This window comes from Cherax quadricarinatus, chromosome 9, assembly GCF_038502225.1.
Source record: "Cherax quadricarinatus isolate ZL_2023a chromosome 9, ASM3850222v1, whole genome shotgun sequence".
Lineage (NCBI taxonomy): Eukaryota > Metazoa > Arthropoda > Malacostraca > Decapoda > Parastacidae > Cherax > Cherax quadricarinatus.
The window spans coordinates 61,297,966-61,317,844 of NC_091300.1; the positions used below are offsets into that span (position 1 = coordinate 61,297,966).

The 19,879-nt window shown below is 40.8% G+C and overlaps 1 protein-coding gene across 1 annotated transcript in view; it reads right to left on the bottom strand.

Moving 5' to 3' along the window:
* Positions 1–19,879, bottom strand: part of LOC128686057 (uncharacterized) — a 185,255-nt gene that overhangs the window by 81,816 nt on the left and 83,560 nt on the right. The window contains exon 6 of the mRNA XM_070083448.1: positions 9,415–9,447. Within this exon, the coding sequence (XP_069939549.1) occupies positions 9,415–9,447 (33 nt within the window). The remainder of the gene's footprint in view (positions 1–9,414; positions 9,448–19,879) is intronic.

Consider the following 19,879-nt stretch of genomic DNA (forward strand, 5'->3'; position numbering starts at 1 on the left):
CAACAAATTTTGTTGAAAATAAGAAAAAGTTTTGGAGTGAGATTAACAAGTTAAGGAAGCCTAGAGAACAAATGGATTTGTCAGTTAAAAATAGGAGAGGAGAGTTATTAAATGGAGAGTTAGAGGTATTGGGAAGATGGAAGGAATATTTTGAGGAATTGTTAAATGTTGATGAAGATAGGGAAGCTGTGATTTTGTGTATAGGGCAAGGAGGAATAACATCTTGTAGGAGTGAGGAAGAGCCAGTTGTGAGTGTGGGGGAAGTTCGTGAGGCAGTAGGTAAAATGAAAGGGGGTAAGGCAGCCGGGATTGATGGGATAAAGATAGAAATGTTAAAAGCAGGTGGGGATATAGTTTTGGAGTGGTTGGTGCAATTATTTAATAAATGTATGGAAGAGGGTAAGGTACCTAGGGATTGGCAGAGAGCATGCATAGTTCCTTTGTATAAAGGCAAAGGGGATAAAAGAGAGTGCAAAAATTATAGGGGGATAAGTCTGTTGAGTGTACCTGGTAAAGTGTATGGTAGAGTTATAATTGAAAGAATTAAGAGTAAGACGGAGAATAGGATAGCAGATGAACAAGGAGGCTTTAGGAAAGGTAGGGGATGTGTGGACCAGGTGTTTACAGTGAAACTTATAAGTGAACAGTATTTAGATAAGGCTAAAGAGGTCTTTGTGGCATTTATGGATTTGGAAAAGGCGTATGACAGGGTGGATAGGGGGGCAATGTGGCAGATGTTGCAAGTGTATGGTGTAGGAGGTAGGTTACTGAAAGCAGTGAAGAGTTTTTACGAGGATAGTGAGGCTCAAGTTAGAGTATGTAGGAAAGAGGGAAATTTTTTCCCAGTAAAAGTAGGCCTTAGACAAGGATGTGTGATGTCACCGTGGTTGTTTAATATATTTATAGATGGGGTTGTAAGAGAAGTAAATGCGAGGGTCTTGGCAAGAGGCGTGGAGTTAAAAGATAAAGAATCACACACAAAGTGGGAGTTGTCACAGCTGCTCTTTGCTGATGACACTGTGCTCTTGGGAGATTCTGAAGAGAAGTTGCAGAGATTGGTGGATGAATTTGGTAGGGTGTGCAAAAGAAGAAAATTAAAGGTGAATACAGGAAAGAGTAAGGTTATGAGGATAACAAAAAGATTAGGTGATGAAAGATTGAATATCAGATTGGAGGGAGAGAGTATGGAGGAGGTGAACGTATTCAGATATTTGGGAGTGGACGTGTCAGCGGATGGGTCTATGAAAGATGAGGTGAATCATAGAATTGATGAGGGAAAAAGAGTGAGTGGTGCACTTAGGAGTCTGTGGAGACAAAGAACTTTGTCCTTGGAGGCAAAGAGGGGAATGTATGAGAGTATAGTTTTACCAACGCTCTTATATGGGTGTGAAGCGTGGGTGATGAATGTTGCAGCGAGGAGAAGGCTGGAGGCAGTGGAGATGTCATGTCTGAGGGCAATGTGTGGTGTGAATATAATGCAGAGAATTCGTAGTTTGGAAGTTAGGAGGAGGTGCGGGATTACCAAAACTGTTGTCCAGAGGGCTGAGGAAGGGTTGTTGAGGTGGTTCGGACATGTAGAGAGAATGGAGCGAAACAGAATGACTTCAAGAGTGTATCAGTCTGTAGTGGAAGGAAGGCGGGGTAGGGGTCGGCCTAGGAAGGGTTGGAGGGAGGGGGTAAAGGAGGTTTTGTGTGCGAGGGGCTTGGACTTCCAGCAGGCATGCGTGAGCGTGTTTGATAGGAGTGAATGGAGACAAATGGTTTTTAATACTTGACGTGCTGTTGGAGTGTGAGCAAAGTAACATTTATGAAGGGATTCAGGGAAACCGGCAGGCCGGACTTGAGTCCTGGAGATGGGAAGTACAGTGCCTGCACTCTGAAGGAGGGGTGTTAATGTTGCAGTTTAAAAACTGTAGTGTAAAGCACCCTTCTGGCAAGACAGTGATGGAGTGAATGATGGTGAAAGTTTTTCTTTTTCGGGCCACCCTGCCTTGGTGGGAATCGGCCGGTGTGATAATAATAAAAAAAAAAAAAAATAAACCTAATGAAACACCACTACATCCCACTGACACAGCTAACAAGATAAACGACTTCTTCTCAAACATAGGATCTAATCTCGCCAGTAAAATCCCACATACCAATGCCCATGCCGGGGACTACCTACATGGGAATTTCCCTAATTCCTTCTATCTTGCACCAACTGAGCCCACGGAAGTCATTGAGATTATAAAGTCACTTAAAAATAACTCTGGGAATCTGTCTCATGTCCCACCATTACTGTACAAGCGAGCGGCCCATGTCCTTTCGCATGCAATTTCATTACTTTTTAACAAGTCACTAGAGACTAGCACCTTCCCGAAACTACTCAAGATGGCAAGGCTTACACCAATACATAAAGGTGGTGACCCTACAGACTTAAACAACTATAGGCCAATATCTAACTTACCATTGCTATCCAAAATCTTTGAGAAACTCGTGCACAGGAGACTGTATTCATTTATAACGGCTCAAAACATACTCAACCCCTGCCAATTTCGATTCAGGAAAAATAAAAGCACTAATGATGCAATCATAAAAATGCTAGATCTGCTTTACACAGCGTTGGAAAATAAGGAATATCCACTAAGAATTTTTATTGACCTAAGAAAAGCTTTCGACACAGTAGACCACGACATCCTACTCCACAAACTTGATCATTACGGTATAAGAGGCCATGCGCTTGCTTATTTCAAATCTTACATTACTAATAGGTATCAGTACGTCACCATTAAAGACACAGCATCAGCAACATGGCCACTTGATACTGGAGTTCCGCAGGGAAGTGTCCTTGGTCCCCTGCTCTTCCTCATATACATCAATGACCTTCCAAACGTATCCCAACACCTGAAACCCATTCTCTTTGCTGATGACATGACTTATGTCATCTCTCACCCTAATCTTGCCACCCTCAACACCATTGTGAATGAGGAGCTGATTAAAATATCGACTTGGATGACAGCCAATAAACTTACGCTTAACACTGACAAAACCTACTATATTATGTTTTGTAGCAGAGCAGGAGATGCACAAATTAACATTAAGATTGACAACACTCTAATTACCAGAAATAATGGGGGAAAATTCCTAGGCTTATACCTTGACAACAACCTGAATTTCAGCACCCATATCCAGCATATAACCAAAAAAGTATCCAAAACGGTTGGGATCCTCTCCAAGATACGATACTACGTGCCGCAAAATGCCCTTCTCACACTATACCACTCACTTATTTATCCATACCTCACCTATGCTATTTGTGCTTGGGGATCAACTGCAGCAACACACCTAAAGCCAATAATAACCCAACAAAAAGCTGCAGTAAGAATAATCACTAAATCCCATCCCTGGCAACACACCCCCCCACTCTTCATAGACCTAAACTTACTCCCAGTTCAGTACATCCACACTTACTACTGTGCAATCTACATCTACAGGACCTTAAACTCTAATATCAACCTTGACCTAAAATGCTTTCTTGATAGTTGTGACAGAACTCACAGGCATAACACCAGACACAAACATCTCTACGACATTCCCCGTGTCCGACTAAACCTTTACAAAAATTCAATGTATGTCAAAGGCCCTAAAATCTGGAATACCCTACCTGAAAACTCTAGAACTGCAGACACATTCATCACCTTCAAAACTACCATTAGAAAACATCTTATCTCCCTGATACACCCCGTCAACTAACTACACGAATACCACCTGGTGGTTCACACTTACACTCACTCACTCATTTGACCGTAAACAGAAATATTAATCTCAATCTTAAAATAATGAATCCTGTGATACTCCAATATTGAAACTATGTACTGTGCCAAAACAAAAGCATTCACATTGCTAAACTTACAAACTAGTATTTAGTCACTTAGCCATAATACCAACTTACCTCATAATTTGTAATATTTTACAATTAAGAATAAAACTAAGTATGCCCGAAATGCCTAGCCATGCTAAGCGTTCTAGTGGTACACTCTGTAACCACAATTTTACTGCTTGTAAACCACACAATAACCAAATTTCTGTAAACTCAGCATTGTAATCCTTATAGAGAATAAACTTTGAATTTGAATTGAATTTGAATTGAATTTGAATTGAATTTGAATTTGAATTTGACTTGAGGGTGGTATGCCTGCAGATAATGCATTCTTTAAACACTTCAGCTACTGTCTCGGCAGTCTTATCTGCAATAGGAACTAACTCACAATATCTGGTGAAATGGTCTACCATAACATACAGATGTTTGTTGCCCTGGAGGGAACATTGGAAATTAGTTAACAGATCTAGCGCAACTCTTTCCCACGGTTCGCTAGTAGTTGGATACACTTGGATTGGATTAGGACCATTAGCATTACCTTTATGTTGCATGCAGACACTACATTTCTTAACATACTCAGAAACATCAGTTGCCATATGAGGCCAAAAGTATTTCAATCTGGCTTGTTTCACTGAACGATCCATACCAGGGTGCGCAACACCTGGTATAACGTGAACTAGCTGTAAGGCTACATTCACTAGTGACTGTGGAATTACTAACTGGTAAACTCTTCTGCTAGGAGTACCCAACTCGGCTGTTCGATACAGTAACTTGGTTCATGACAAAGTCACTGATGGGTGCTGGTGGCTTCACAGTCAGAATAAGATCTTCCTGGAGCAGGAATCGAATCACACCAGACCACATGGGATCTGTTCGTTGAGCATTCTTTACATCCTCAGCACTAAATGGAGGGTCTGCAGTTACTATACTAACATGTCGCGATAAGGCATCTGCGACTACATTTGACTTGCCAGGTAAGTGTTCAAAGGTGGGATTGAACTCTTGGATAGTCAAGGTCCATCTGGCTAAACTTCCAGTAGGTTGTTTGTTCTGGAATAAAGGTATCAGTGGAGCATGGTCTGTCAAGACATGAACAGAGTACTGATAAATAATGTCTCGGAAGTGCTTTAACCCTTTGAGGGTTTCGGACGTACTAGTACGGCTTACGACCCAGGGTTTTTGACGTACTAGTACACCTAAATTCTAGTGCGCTCAAATCTAGTGGGAGAAAGCTGGTAGGCCTCCATATGAAAGAATGGGTCTATGTGGTCAGTGTGCACGGTATAAAAAAAAACCTGCAGCACACAGTGCATAACGAGAAAAAAAAAAACTTTGACCGTTTTTTTGGAATAAAACAGCGACTTTGCACTGTATTTTCGTATGGTATTTATTGTTGTATTCTAGTTTTCTTGGTCTCATTTTATAGAATGGAAGGTATGTCATAGAAATTGAGATGATTTTGACTGGTTTTACAATGAAAAGTACCTTGAAATTGAGCTCAAAGCAGCAGAAATGTTCGATTTTTACCAAAGTTCAAAAGTAAACAAATCATGCCAAGCGTCCAATACACGTCAACTGGTGAGTCTAATATTCTTTGCAAGTACGCCAATATGATTCATACCATTTTTTACACTAATGCAGTAGTCTGCATAACAGTAAATCTTTTATTTTTTGTGAGAATAAAAATTCAAAGTGGGAAGCCAAAGAAATATAAGAGGGGCCTGGGGATGTGACTAACGAACAGAGAACTTGTTATTTTAGTGCCAGGAATGTCTTTCTTGTTTATTCTGGACCCTATTCGGAAATTGGCATCTTTTGAAATTTGTGTGAAATTTGCAAAATTGCTAAATTCTGACCACTATACTGGATAGTTGAAATTGGTAAATGGGTGGTTTCTAGCACTCATTCAATAGAAAAAAATGGAGTTCTAGCGAAATATTCATGTTTGTTGTCGACTAGTACAGTGGAACTGGCCAAAAATGGGGCTCAAAGTGGGCAAAATCGCCGATCTGTAAACATCGCCGAGACCGCTAACTTCGCGAGAGCATAATTCCGTAAGTTTTCCATCAAATTTCATATTTTTGGTGTCATTATGATCGGGAAAAGATTCTCTATCTTTTCATAAGAAAAAATATTTTTTTTTTTTTTAAATTTGGCCGACCCTGAGAACGAGTCTCGGAGAGGGCCTGTCGACCCTCAAAGGGTTAAAGACCATACTATTGCTGAAGCTTCTTGCTCAGTTACTGTATAATTACGTTCAGCCTTTGTAAGGACTCGGCTAGCAAATGCAACTGCGTTGTATTTGCCATCAGTCTTCTGAGCTAGTACGGCACCTATGCCAATAGAACTAGCATCAGTTGTCAGATAGAAGGGTTTAGAAAAATCTGGAAATTTCAAAATTGGAGCAGATGTTCGCTTTTCTTTTAGAGTTTGGAATGCTCTTTCTTGACGGAAGGTCCAAACAAAAGGAGCGTCTTTCTTAAGCAACTCACTCAGAGGAGCAGCTATGGAAGAAAAATTGGCAATGAAAGATCTATAAAAACCTGCTAAGCCCACAAAGGATCTTACGGCATCAGCAGTTTTGGGAGTTGGAAAATTTAGTACTGCAGTTACTTTACTTTGGTCAGTCGTAACCCCTCTAGGAGTGACTACGTGACCAAGAAACTTAATTTCTGATCTGAAAAATTGACATTTAGACAGTTTGATCTTTAAATTGGCTTCTTCAAGCTTACCAAGTACTACATTAAGTCTTTTCAAGTGTGTATCCACGTCTTTAGACACGACGATTACGTCATCTAAGTACACCATCAGTGCATTACCTATGAGACCTCTAAAGATATTAGTCATGAGCCTTGAGAACGTGATAGGGGAGGATCGTAATCCAAACGCCATACGGAGAAAGTGATAATGACCTGTAGGAGTGGAGAATGCAGTTAGCTCTTGGCTGTCCTCGTGAAGAGGGACTTGCCAAAACCCTTGTAACAAGTCCAGGGTTGGAAAAACTGTTATCTCCAATGTTACGTAAAAGATCACCCAGGACAGGAAGTGGGTAGCGATCTGGAATAGTTTTCGCATTTAACTTCCTAAAGTCAATCACTGGGCGCCAAGTACCATCCTTCTTAGGTACTAGGATCAAGGGCACATTCGATGGTGAATTGCTAGGTGCAATAACTCCATCATCAAGCATTTGATTGATCAATTCTTCTGCGACAGCAACTTGTGAAAGAGGCATTCTGTACGCAGGTATATAGATAGGTCTAGTACCAGGTTCAAGTGAAATACGATGGGACAATAAGTTTGTTATACTCATCTTCTCACCTGGTAAGGCAATGGCTTTACGACGTTTGTTTAACAGAGTCAACAAACGCTTGACTTCATCTGGGAAGTCAGTGGGAGCTAAGTCTTTCTCCTCAACTGGTGGAACAGATTGATCCGGTGAAGTGGATGAGGTCTCCCAGGTAAAAATAGCACCGACCCACTGGCCAGGTGACAACTCATCCTCTACCTGAACAGGGTAAGGATAGTGAACAAGGTCAACAAGATTGGTATTTGCTCTGAGACTAACACTGTGACCAGAAGTGTTAGCTAGGAAGAAATGGATCTTACTATCTCTTACAACATGTAAGGATGGTTCAACAAATAGACCTTTTACTTTGCAGGAATCACTGTCAACTAGGACGTTATCACCATCTGGAACACTAAGAACAACAACAGACATTCTATTGAGGGCACTAGCTGCGACAGAAACGTCTTTCTGCAGACGGCATGTGACATCAACAAGAGATGGCATTACTAGTTGCAAGTAATTGTTTTCCGACAAGGCGTCCCCTGTGGAGAAACTACTACTTGAACTAGCAGACATTGCAGGGATAGGCTCAGCACTCAAGGTAGTCAGAGCGTCCTCGGACACTTGAGGTAACTGGACACTATCTTGCAAGTCTGAAGTTGCAGGAACACAGACAGGAGTGACAGGATCGTCAGTGCCTGACCGCTTGGGTACGCTACTGGAAAATGCACTGGCCTGTAAGGACTTAATTCGAATGTCGTACTCTGCGGCAGTATGGCAGATCTCGGATCCAAGCTGGTAACCCCAAAATGGTACGATCAAGTCATCAATTTGGGCATGCCATCGATAAGGGTCGAGCACAATGCGCAAGTCTCGCATGGAAGCAAATCCCAGTAGAAGGTCACCAGGAAAGTAATCTGGTTGACAACAAGGAAGGAAGCAGTGAAGTCTCTACCTTGGATAGAAAAAGTGAGGGAAGTCCGACCTCGGACACGCAGGTGAGAACCAGTTACTCCACTAAAGGAGGACACGTGAGTCGGTTCTACGAGAAGGACATGTCGTAACTGCTCATCACTAAACAAACTAGACCTGATAATATTGACTTGCGCACCAGAGTCCATGAACAAATGAACGGGCGCATTATGAACCGATGCTTGCACTATAGGGCCTATGGTTGCATTGGAAGTTATGTGCAAACAAAAAGGTGGATTGTCATCAGCAAAGATTTGTTCCACTTCATCCCCAAAATCATCTACGTCAGTGACATGTGAAGCAACATCATCAGCAGGATTGTCATTCTCGAGACTGCTTAAGGCTTCAAAGGAATTGTGAACGGGGATGGTGTACTCATTATCACCTACTGTCACCATGGGACGGTTTGACTGGGGCGCTCGAATTCCCCCGAATTGGAAGAATGAGCCTGGGTCTGGTTAGTTTGAGAACCACGACGTCTGTTTCCTCTATGGGTTCTGCGGTTGGAACAGCCACGGAAAGACCTAGAGTACTGAAGGTTGTAGAGAGCATTGCACTCAGATGTGTCATGTCCATGTATTCTATGATAAGTACAGTAGGGAAGATCTGACTGGTACTCATCATCAGTACGACGCCTCTTAGGGTAACTATCAGGACAATTAATTGCAATATGGCCACGGAAACCACAGTTATAACAAGTCCGCTGACTATGGTTACTGAATGTACTATGAATACTACGAGGTTTATAATGACTCTGTACACTGGTCCTTGGTGATCGCTGAGATGGCTGACGACCACGATTTGTCACTGTGGCGCAAACAAGAGGTGGTGCAGACTGAGGCATAGGTGTGAAATTACTTTTGATACATGGGAAAGTACCCTGGGGGCATAAGGAACGTACATGATTTAGGGCTGTAAGTGGTTCCATCGTCACAGTTGGAGGATTAGCCTCATAAGCACACACGGAAGCAGGCGGCATTAGTTCTTTGATTGCTCCAAAAGCTGCTATTTTAGCAAACGATGCTGTGGATGGTTTATCCTCGTCAGGGACAAAAGCCGAGGACTGGACAGCATTGATAAATGATAAAAGTTTGTCTAATCTAACAGCAAATGCACTCAACGATTCATTAGTTATGGGTGTAGCATTCACTAGTTCCCGAAGAACGACATATGGATCAGCTGTTTTTACTGGTATGAGGAAACCATAGTTTTACAGATTGGACCCAGGCTTCAAAGCCATAGATATATGGGACAGGCCCTGAAGGGTTAACAATTCAACACAAAGAATAACTCTTACCTTGTGCATACTGCTGGTTACTGCTGCTGCCATCTGCAAAGATTTGTCTGTTAATAAACACCATGTCTACAAAAATAATAATCATATTCTTACTTTCAGGTTAAAATTTATTAACATCTTGCCTCTTGGCAATCTTAAGGTGTCCTAAGGAAGTTGCAATATCATCATATAAAATCTAAGTTTAACAAAGATTAATACAGTATTGTATCCAAACACCAAAGATTTAGCTACAAATTACTTGTATAAGAGCAATTCTGATATATAATTGGTAGACAGCAACCACCCATGGAGGTACTACCGTCCTGCCAAGTGAGTAAAACGAAAGCCTGTATTTGTTTTGCATGATGGTAGGATTGCTGGTGTCTTTTTTCTGTCTCAAACATGCAAGATTACAGGTACGTCTTGCTGCTACTTCTTACACTTAGGTCACACTACACATACATGTACGAGCATGTATATACACACCCCTCAGGGTTTTCTTGTATTTTCTTTCTAGTTCTTGTTCTTGTTTATTTCCACTTATCTCAATGGGGAAGTGGAACAGTATTCTTCCTCTGTAAGCCATGCGTGTTGTAAGAGGCGACTAAAATGCCGGGAGCAAGGGGATAGTAACCCCTTCTCCTGTATAAATTACTAAATTTAAAAAAAAAAAAAAAAAAAAAAAAACTTTCATTTTTCTTTTTGGGCCACCCTGCCTTGGTGGGATACGGCCGGTTTGTTGAAAGAAAGAAGAGCAATTTTGATATATAATTGGTAGTAGGTTGGTAGACAGCAACCACTCGGGGAGGTGCTCCTGTCCCACCAAGCGAGTGTAAAAAGGAAGCCTGTATTTGTTTTACATGATGGTAGGACTGCTGGTGTCTTTTTCTGTCTCAAACATGCAAGATTTCAGGTATGTCTTACTACTTTCACTAAGGTCACACTACACATACATGTACACGTTTATGTATACACACTCATTTGAGTTTTCTTTGATATTATCTTAATAGTTCTTGTTTATAGTGTTTTTCCTTTTATATCCATGGGGAAGTGGAATAAATTTTTTTCCTCCATAAGCCATGCGTGTTGTAAAAGTCAATTAAAATGCCGGGAACAATGGGCTAGTAACCCTTTTTCCCATATAGCTTACTAAAAAGAAAAAGAAGAAAACCGTCAAAGTGGGATGTTCAAATGTGCGTGGATGTTGTATGAATAAGAAATGATTGTGGATGTTATGAATGGGAAGCAGCTGGATGTCCTGGCTTTAACCCTTTCAGGGTTGGTGCCGTACAAGTACGCATAAATTCTAGTGGCTTCAAATTAAGCGGGAAACAGCTGGTAGGCCTAGATGTGAGAGAATGGGTCTGCGTGGTCGGTGTGCACGGTAGAAAAAAATTCTGGAACCCAGTGGCACATTGTGGGAATGCCATTTTAGTAGACCTTGTTCACTATGCCTCGTGGTAAGAAGCTCCTCACTCCTCGGCGAATTGAGACACTTTTGTTCCCCAGTGACAGTTCTAATACAGATGGAAAGGCCAGTGAAGATGAGTTTCAAGGTTTTGGTGAGGTTGTGACCAAAACTAATGACCATAATACTGGTAATAGTGAGGAAAACCCAGACGACTCTCAGCCTTCCACCTCTGCTGCTGAGCCGTCTTGTTCACGTTCAGTTGTACCAGAATCAAAGAGGAAACTCCTATTTTCCCATATCCCAGACTCGGATGTGAGCATTGGTGATAACAGTGATAGTGAATATGAACTACAAGCTCTTGAAAACAGTTCCAGCAGTGATAGTGAAGTGGAATATTCTCCAGTGAAGCGTCAGTATATACAACGATATATGCGCTCTGGTAGTGTGCCATATGCTATTCCAAGGGAAAGGAGTACATCTCAGTACATCCCATGGCTGTACAACAGGAACAGACAGTGAAAATGAGGATGATAATGTTGCAATTGGGATGAAAAATGTGCATGGTGGTGGTAGTGGTGGTGCCGGCCGTTAGGCACCAGCAGTGGGCCACGCTGCCACCCATACTGCCACCCACGCCACTGCCTCAGCTGATCTACAACAAAGGCCACAATCACCCACCCACCCACCCACCACAACAGCCTCCACAACCACAACTTCCACAACCACAACCACCTGTCAATATCCAGTACCCACCAGCAAACCGCACCTGGGATTGGCAGGAGGCTGCCAATTTTGTTCCCAATCCCCATCACTTTGATGAAAGTCGAAGTGGAATACGGCCATCTTGTACACTTGGGAACAATGCCAGTGAACTGGAATGTTTTGAGTTATTCTTTGATGAACCCGATGGAAATTATTGTCAGGGAAAGCAACAGATATTACAAGTACACCATGGCAAACACAATACTTTCACCAAACTCACGCCTACACCAATGAAAGGAGACAACTGTGGCTGAGATGTATCTTTTCTTTGCCACAATAATGCTTATGCCACATGTGTATAAGCACTGAGTGAAATCATACTAGTCAACAGACCGCCTGATTGCAACCCCAGGTTTCAGTGATATAACAGGAGTGAATCGATTTGTGCTACTATTACGTATGCTTCACTTCTCAGACAAAACCAGGCCTGACAGAAATGACAGGTTATATAAGATCAGGAATGTATTCATGTATCTGAAACAGAAATTCAATATGTATTTTTATCCCTTCAGGAAGCTTGTTATTGACGAGTCTTTGATTTTGTTCAAAGGAAGACTCTCATTCAAGCAATACATACCAAGCAAGAGGAAACGCTTTGGTATAAAATTGTTTGTGCTTTGTGATTGTTACAGTGGTCTTGTATTGAATATAATTGTGTACACTGGAAGTAATACATTGCGAGATACCAGAAAGTTACTGGGTATCTCCGGTGATGTGGTTAGAACAATGATGGAACCATATCTTGGTAAGGGACATATTTAATATACTGACAACTGGTACACAAGCCCCTTACTCAGTGATTTTTTGCGAGTGAACATGACAGATGTGTGTGGCACAGTGTGTGCAAATTGTAAACATATGCCCAGGTTCGACGCTGGTACTCATAGAGATGAGGTGCAAGCCTTTGCTGCCAATAACATCATAGCATTTCGGTGGCATGACAAATGAAATGTCACACTGTTGTCATCAGTTCACCCTAATGAAATGGCAGACACTGGCAGGCAGCATAGAGAAAGCAATGAACCCATTCTAAAACCTGCAGCTGTGATTGACTACACCCTCAATATGCATTCAGTGGACAAATGTGACATGCAGATTGGGTTTGCTGATTGTGTTCACAAAAGTTACAAGTGGTACATAAAACTCTTTTTCCATCTTCTGGACATTTCCATGCTCAATGCTTATAATATATATAAGACGAGGATCAGAAACAAACCATCATATGGCGAATTCTGTTTGTCTGCCATGAGACAAATAATAATCAAGTACCAAGGAACAGCACCTGCAATAGAAAACCGCCCACGTAATTATCAACAACTACCTTCTCGTCTGAAGCATGGTGATCACTTCCTAACAAAACTGCCTGCTACTGCTTTCAAGAAAAAGGCTCAGAAGAGGTGTTACATCTGTGCATATACAAAAAAACGCCCACAACAACGCAGACACTCATTTTATGTGTGAGGAGTGTAAAACACCATTGTGCATGAAACCATGTTTCAAAGACTTCCACAAGCTGCACAACTTCTAAAAACATACCCTGTGACTGTATATATGTATATAAAATACAGAAAAATAGTAATAAACAACATTTTGTATTGTTCATTTGTGTAAATATTTTTTGTAAACAAAACAGTGACAACAGTGTTTATGCAGTTATTGTGTAGTATAGAAAAAGAAATAACTTACAAAATAGTGCTCATATTGGTCTCCCAGGTCATAAAAGTTACTTGGAAAAAAAATTAAAAATAATAGAAAATAGTACCTAAAAAATAAAGTAATACTGGGTGACCGTCAGTCGGCGATGTTACCGTATGCCGGTCATTTTCTGTCAACTTCATGCCTCCATATCTCGGTAAGTATTGATGGTAAAAAAAAATTCATTTAGCCTATAAAATTCAGAAAAAAACTATCTTTTCATAAGAAAAAAATAATTTATTTTTTTTAAAATTTTACCGACCCTGAGAACAGGTTTGGGAGAGGGCCTGCCGACCCTGAAAGGGTTAAGTGAAACAAAGCTGAAGGGGGTAGGAGAGTTTCAGTATGGAGAAATAAATGGGATTAGGTCAGGGGTTTCAAATAGAGCTAAAGGACGAGTAGCAATAATGTTGAAGGATAAGTTCTGGCAGGAAAAGAGGGAATACAAATGTATAAATTCAAGGATTGTGTGTGTAAAATAAGGGTTGCATGTGATAAGTGGGTTATAGCACATGTTTATGCACCTGGAGAAGAGAGAAGTGTAGAGGAGAGAGAGAGATTTTGGGAAACGTTGAGTGCATGGGGAGATTTGAACCAAGTGAGAGAGTACTTGTGGATGGGGATCTCAATGCTCAAGTGGGTAAAAATGTTGGGGAGGTAGTAGTAGGTAAATTTGGGGTGCCAGGGCTAAATGAAAATGGGGAGCCTTTAACCCTTTGAGGGTTTTGGTCGTACTAGTACGTCTTACGCGTAGGGGTTTTTGACGTACTAGTACGCATAAATTCTAGCGGCCTCAAATCTAGTGGGAGAAAGCTGGTAGGCCTTCATATGAAAGAATGGGTCTATGTGGTCAGTGTGCACAGTCTAAAAAAAATCCTGCAACACACAGTGCATAATGAGAAAAAAAAAACTTTGACCATTTTTTTGGAATAAATCAGCGACTTTGCAGTGCATTTTTGTATGGTATTTATTGTTGTATTCTAGTTTTCTTGGTCTCATTTTATAGAATGGAAGACATATTTCAGAAATTGAGATGATTTTGACTGGTTTTACAATGAAAGGTGCCTTGAAATTGAGCTCAAAGTAGCAGAAATGTTCGAATTTTACCAAACTTCAAAAGTAAACAAATCGTGCCAAGCGTGCAATACACGTCAACTGGTGAGTCTAATATTCTTTCACAAGTGCACCAATAATATTTATACCATTTTTTACACTAATGCAGTAGTCTGCATAACAGTAAATCTTATATTTTTTGTGAGAATAAAAATTCAAAGTGGAAAGCAAAAGAATATAAGAGGGGCCTTGAGACGTGACTAATGACTAGAGGAAATGTCATTTTAGTGCCAGGAATGTCTTTCTTGTTTATTCTGGACCCTATTCGGAAACTGGCATCTTTTGAAATTTGTGTGAAATTGGCAAAATTGCTAAATTCTGACCACTGTATTGGATAGTTGAATTTCATAAATGGGTGGTTTCTTGCACCCATTCGATAGAAAAAATGGAGTTCTAGCGAAATATTCATGTTTTTTGTCGACTAGTACAGTGAAATTGGCCAAAAATGGGACTCAAAGTGGGCAAAATTGCCGATGCGTAAACATCGCCGAGACCGCTAACTTTGCGAGAGCATAATTCCGTAAGTTTTCTATCAAATTTCAAACTTTTGGTGTCTTTATGATCGGGAAAAGATTCTCTATCTTTTCATAAGAGAAAATAATTTTTTTTTTTTTTAACCCTTTGAGGGTTTTGGTCGTACTAGTACGTCTTACGCGTAGGGGTTTTTGACGTACTAGTACGCATAAATTCTAGCGGCCTCAAATCTCGCAGGAAAAGGCTGATAAGCCTAGATGTGAGAGAATGGGTCTGTGTGGTGGATGTGCGCAGTAGGAAAAAAATCTGGGACCCAGTGGTGCATTGTGGGAATGCCATCATAGTACACAATTTCCACGTGCCCTGCGGTAAGAAGTTCCTCACTCCTCGGCGAATTGGGACACTTTTGTTCCCCAGTGACAGTTCTAATACAGATGGAAGTGACAGTGAAGATGAGTTTCAAGGTTCTGGTGAGGTTTTGACCGAAACTAATGACCATAATATGGGTAATAGTGAGGAAAACCCAGACAACCCACAGCCTTCCACCTCTGGTGCTGGGCCGTCGTTCAGTTGTACCAGAATCAAAGAGGAAACTCCTATTTTCCAAAATCCCAGACTCAGATGTGAGCATTGGTGATGATAATGATAGTGATTATGAACTACAAGCTCTTCAAACTTGTTCCAAGAATGGAGGAGGAGGAGGAGGAGGCAGAGGAGGAGGAGGCAAGAGGAGGAGGAGGCAAGAGGAGGAGGAGGCAAGAGGAGGAGGAGGCAAGAGGAGGAGGAGGCAGAGGAGGAGGAGGAGGAGGAGGAGGAAGAAGAGGAGGAAGAGGAGGAGGAGGAGGAGGAGGAGGAAGAGGAGGAGGAGGAGGAGGAGGAGGAAGAAGAAGAATACGTAATGGTAACAATAATACATAATAATAATACATAATAATAATAATACATAATAATAATAATACATAATAATAATAGGTAATAATAATAATACATAATAATAATAGGTAATAATAATAATATGTAATAATAAATGTTCACCCATGACAGTAACAAGATAAGGGGAGATAACATCTGATAAGTGCTGACGTTTGATGAGGGTAAATGAGGGTAGAGCTGATGCCAAAAGATGAGATGAACATCGCCCTCCCTTTGTTTTTGCTGGTATACTAACATTTCTGTCTGTCTATTTGCCTGTCTGTCAAGCTCCCTGTCTATCCATCTAGCTCTCTGTCTCAGAGAGCCACAAGACTGCGTCATCACTTTTACTCACATCTTCAAGCAGAGTATAGCACTTTGTCTGGGTTTCTTGGGTTATCCTAGGTAATTTATACTATGTATACTTGTATTTATGTGTACCTGTGAGACAGAGATAGACAGACAGATAGAAAGAGAGAGACAGATTGAAAGAGATAGAATGAGGGAGAAAGATAAAACACCATTGTGTATGACACCATGTTTCAGAGTTCCACAAGCTGCAGAACTAATAGGAATATGTTCAGTGACTGTATATTGGTATATATATTATAGAACAATAATAATAAACAATGTTTTGTATTGTTTGTTTTTGTAAACAAGTTTTGTAAACAATATATTGATAATTATGTTTGTGTGCTTATTGTGTTGTATACAACGAGTGTATATATGTACACTGCACCTTACTTTGGTCTCATAGGCCACATAAGTTATGTGAAAAAATAAAATAGTGAAAAAAAACAACAAACCTTCAAATACAAGTAAATCAAAGTTTACCGGGTGAGCGGCAGTCGCCGCTGTTGCCATACGCGGCTCATTTTCTGCAAACTTCATGCATCCATATCTCCGTAAGTATTGATGGTAAAATTTTTTTGTTTATCCTATAATGTTTAGAAAAAAAAACTATTTTTTCATAGGAAAAAATAATTTTTTTTTTTTTTGAAATTTGGCCGACCCTGAGAACGAGTTTCGGAGAGGGCCTGTCGACCCTCAAAGGGTTAAATTTGGCTGACCCTGCGAACGAGTTTCGGAGAGGGCCTGTCGACCCTCAAAGGGTTAACTCTTTCACTGTTTTGGTCGTATATATATGTCTCACGAGCCACTGTTTTTGACGTATATATACGTACTCAAATTCTAGCGGCTTCAAATCAAGCAGGAGAAAGCTGGTAGGACCACATGTGAGAGAATGGGTCTGTGTGGTCAGTGTGCACCATATAAAAAAAATCCTGGAGCATGCAGTGCATGAGGAAAAAAAACTGACTTTTTTTTTAATTAAAATGCTGACTTTGTGGTCTATTTTCATATAGTATTTATGGTTGTATTCTCGTTTTCTTGGTCTCATTTGATAGAATACAAAACATATTATAGAAATAGAGGTGATTTTGACTGGATTTACTAAGAAAACAACCTTGGAATGGAGCTCAAACTAGGGGAAATGTTTGATTTTTGCCGATGTTCAAAAGTAAACAAATGTCATTTTCCAATAAATGTCCAAGTAGCCATTCTAATATGCAGTCATGAATGAGTTGACATTATTTATACAAATATTACAATACTGCAGTAGTCTGCATAACAATAAATCTTCTATTTCTTGTTTCGGTAAATAGGCAGTTTCTTTTGGTGTCATTACAATCGGTAAAAGATTCTCTATCATTTCACAAGAAAAAATAATTTTGGGGGGAAGGGGGGATTTTGCGACACCAGGAGGCATCTCAGGATTTGGGGTTGCGACAGTCAAGTGGTTGATTGAGCTATGAGTAGAAAGAGGCTTGGTAATTAGTAATGCACATTTTATGAAAATGAGGAAAAATAAGTATACAAGGTATGATATAGCACATAATGAAAGTAGTTTGTTAGATTATGCATTGGTGGATAAAAGGTTGATGGGTAGGCTTCAGGATGTTGTTGTTGTTGTTGTTGTTGGGTTTATCAGGGCCACTGACAGCATACGCCATACTGAGCCTGGTTTCTCACTGGTACGAGGAAGATTTGTTGCCCACGGCTGGGTGATGAAAAAAAAAGGAACAAAAGTTCCTTTGTAAATAGAGAAAGAAGCTTGAAGTTTCCAATGATATCCGGTGGACCCCCCTTAGCAAGCCTCAGCAGAGAGGGACGCCCACACTCCCACTTGAGTTCAGTAACCGGCTTCCCACCAAAGGCCGTTAAAGAATTTTCTGCAGAGTGGAAAAAAATGGAGCTGGCTAAAGTAGGCCGATGTAAAGGTGCCCCCTCCTGTAGAGTGCCTGGCAGGCAAAATAGATGAGGACAAGTGTCCCAGAAAGAACAGTGGAAATGTCACTGATACACAGGCGCGAGAGAGACATCCACACTAGACGAAGGCTGACGCAGAAGTCTAGGCTTCAGGATGTACATGTTTACAGAGGGGCAACAGATATATCGGATCATTTAGTTGTAGCTACAGTTAAGAGTAAAAGGTAGATGGGACAAAAGGAAAAGGGAAACAGTAAGTAAGAGAGAGGTAAAAGTGTATAAACTAAGGGGGGAGGAGGAAGTTAGGGTGAGATATAAGTAACTATTGGCAAAAAGGTGGGCTAATGCAAGAATGAGTAGTGGGGGGGGTGGGGGGTTGAAGAGGGTTGGGATAGTTTTAAAAATGCAGCATTAGAATGTGGGGGGGCAGAAATTTGTGGCTATATGAGGCTGGGTGCAGGAGGAAAGAGGAGTGATTGGTAGAATGATGAAAGTAAAGGGTGAGATAAAAGAGAAAAAGGTAGCTTATGAGAAGTTTTTACAAAGCACAAGTATTGTAAGAAGAGCAGAGTATATGGAGAGTAAAAGAAAGGTGAAGAGAGTGTTGAGAGAGTGCAAAAGGAGAGTAGATGAAAGTGGGAGAGGCACTGGCAAGAAATTTTGCAGAAAATATGAAAAAATTTTGGAGATAAACAAGTTAAGAAAGCCTAGAGAACAAACGGATTTGTCAGTTAAAAGCAGAGTAGAGGAGTTAGTAGAGGGGAGCTGGAGGTATTGGGTAGATGGCGGGAATATTTTGAGGAACTTTTAAATGTCAATGAAGGGAGGTGGAAATTTCATGCAATGGTCAGGGAAGTATAACATCTTTTAGGAGTGAAGAAGAGCAGGATGTGAGTGTGGGGGAGGTGCATAAGGCATTATGTACAATGAAAGGGAGTAAAGCAGTAAAAGCTGACAGGATAATGACAGAAATGTTAAAAACAGAGGGGGATATTGAGTTGGAGTGGTTGTTTTTTTTTTGTTTAATAAATGTATGAAAGAGGGGAAGGTACCTAGGGATTGTTAGTGTGTGTATAGTTCCTTTATATAAAGGGAAGGGAGACAAAAGACATTGTAAAAATTATAGGGGAATAAGTTTACCAAGTACAGTGGACCCTGGTTCCCGATGTTACCGGTATCCGATAAATTCGGTTGCCGATGCATGATTGAAAAAATTTTGCCTCGCTTCCCAATACAAAACCCAGTATGCGATATGATTCGTACGAGACGTGTCCACTTGTGGCCTGAACTCCCCCATGTGTACCAGTGTTTACAAGCCAGCCAGTGTGCGCGCATCTAAGGATACATTCGGTACATTCCATATTATCCATATTATCACTGTTTTTGGTGCTTGTTTCTGCAAAATAAGTCACCATGGGCCCCAAGAAAGCTCCTAATGCCAACCCTTCGAGACCAAGGGTGCTAATGACTGTTGAAATGAAGAAAGAGATAATTGCAAAGTACGCAAGTGGAGTGTGTGTGTCGGAACTGGTCAGGTTGTATAGTAAACCCCAATCAACCATCTCTACTATAGTGAGCAGGAAAACGGCAATCAAGGAAGCTGTTCTTGCAAAAGGTGCAACTGTGATTACGAAACAGCGACCACAAGTGTTAGAAAATGTTGAGAGACTGTTATTGGTGTGGATAAATGAAAAACAGATAGCAGGAGATAGCATCTCTCAAGCGATCATTTGTGAAAAGGGTGATGAAAATCACCCTCACGCAGCTATTGCAAGCCATGCTGGTGACTATTACACTGACAATGTTGTGAAACACTTTAGGAAAGTCATAAAGGAACAAGAGGTACAGGCC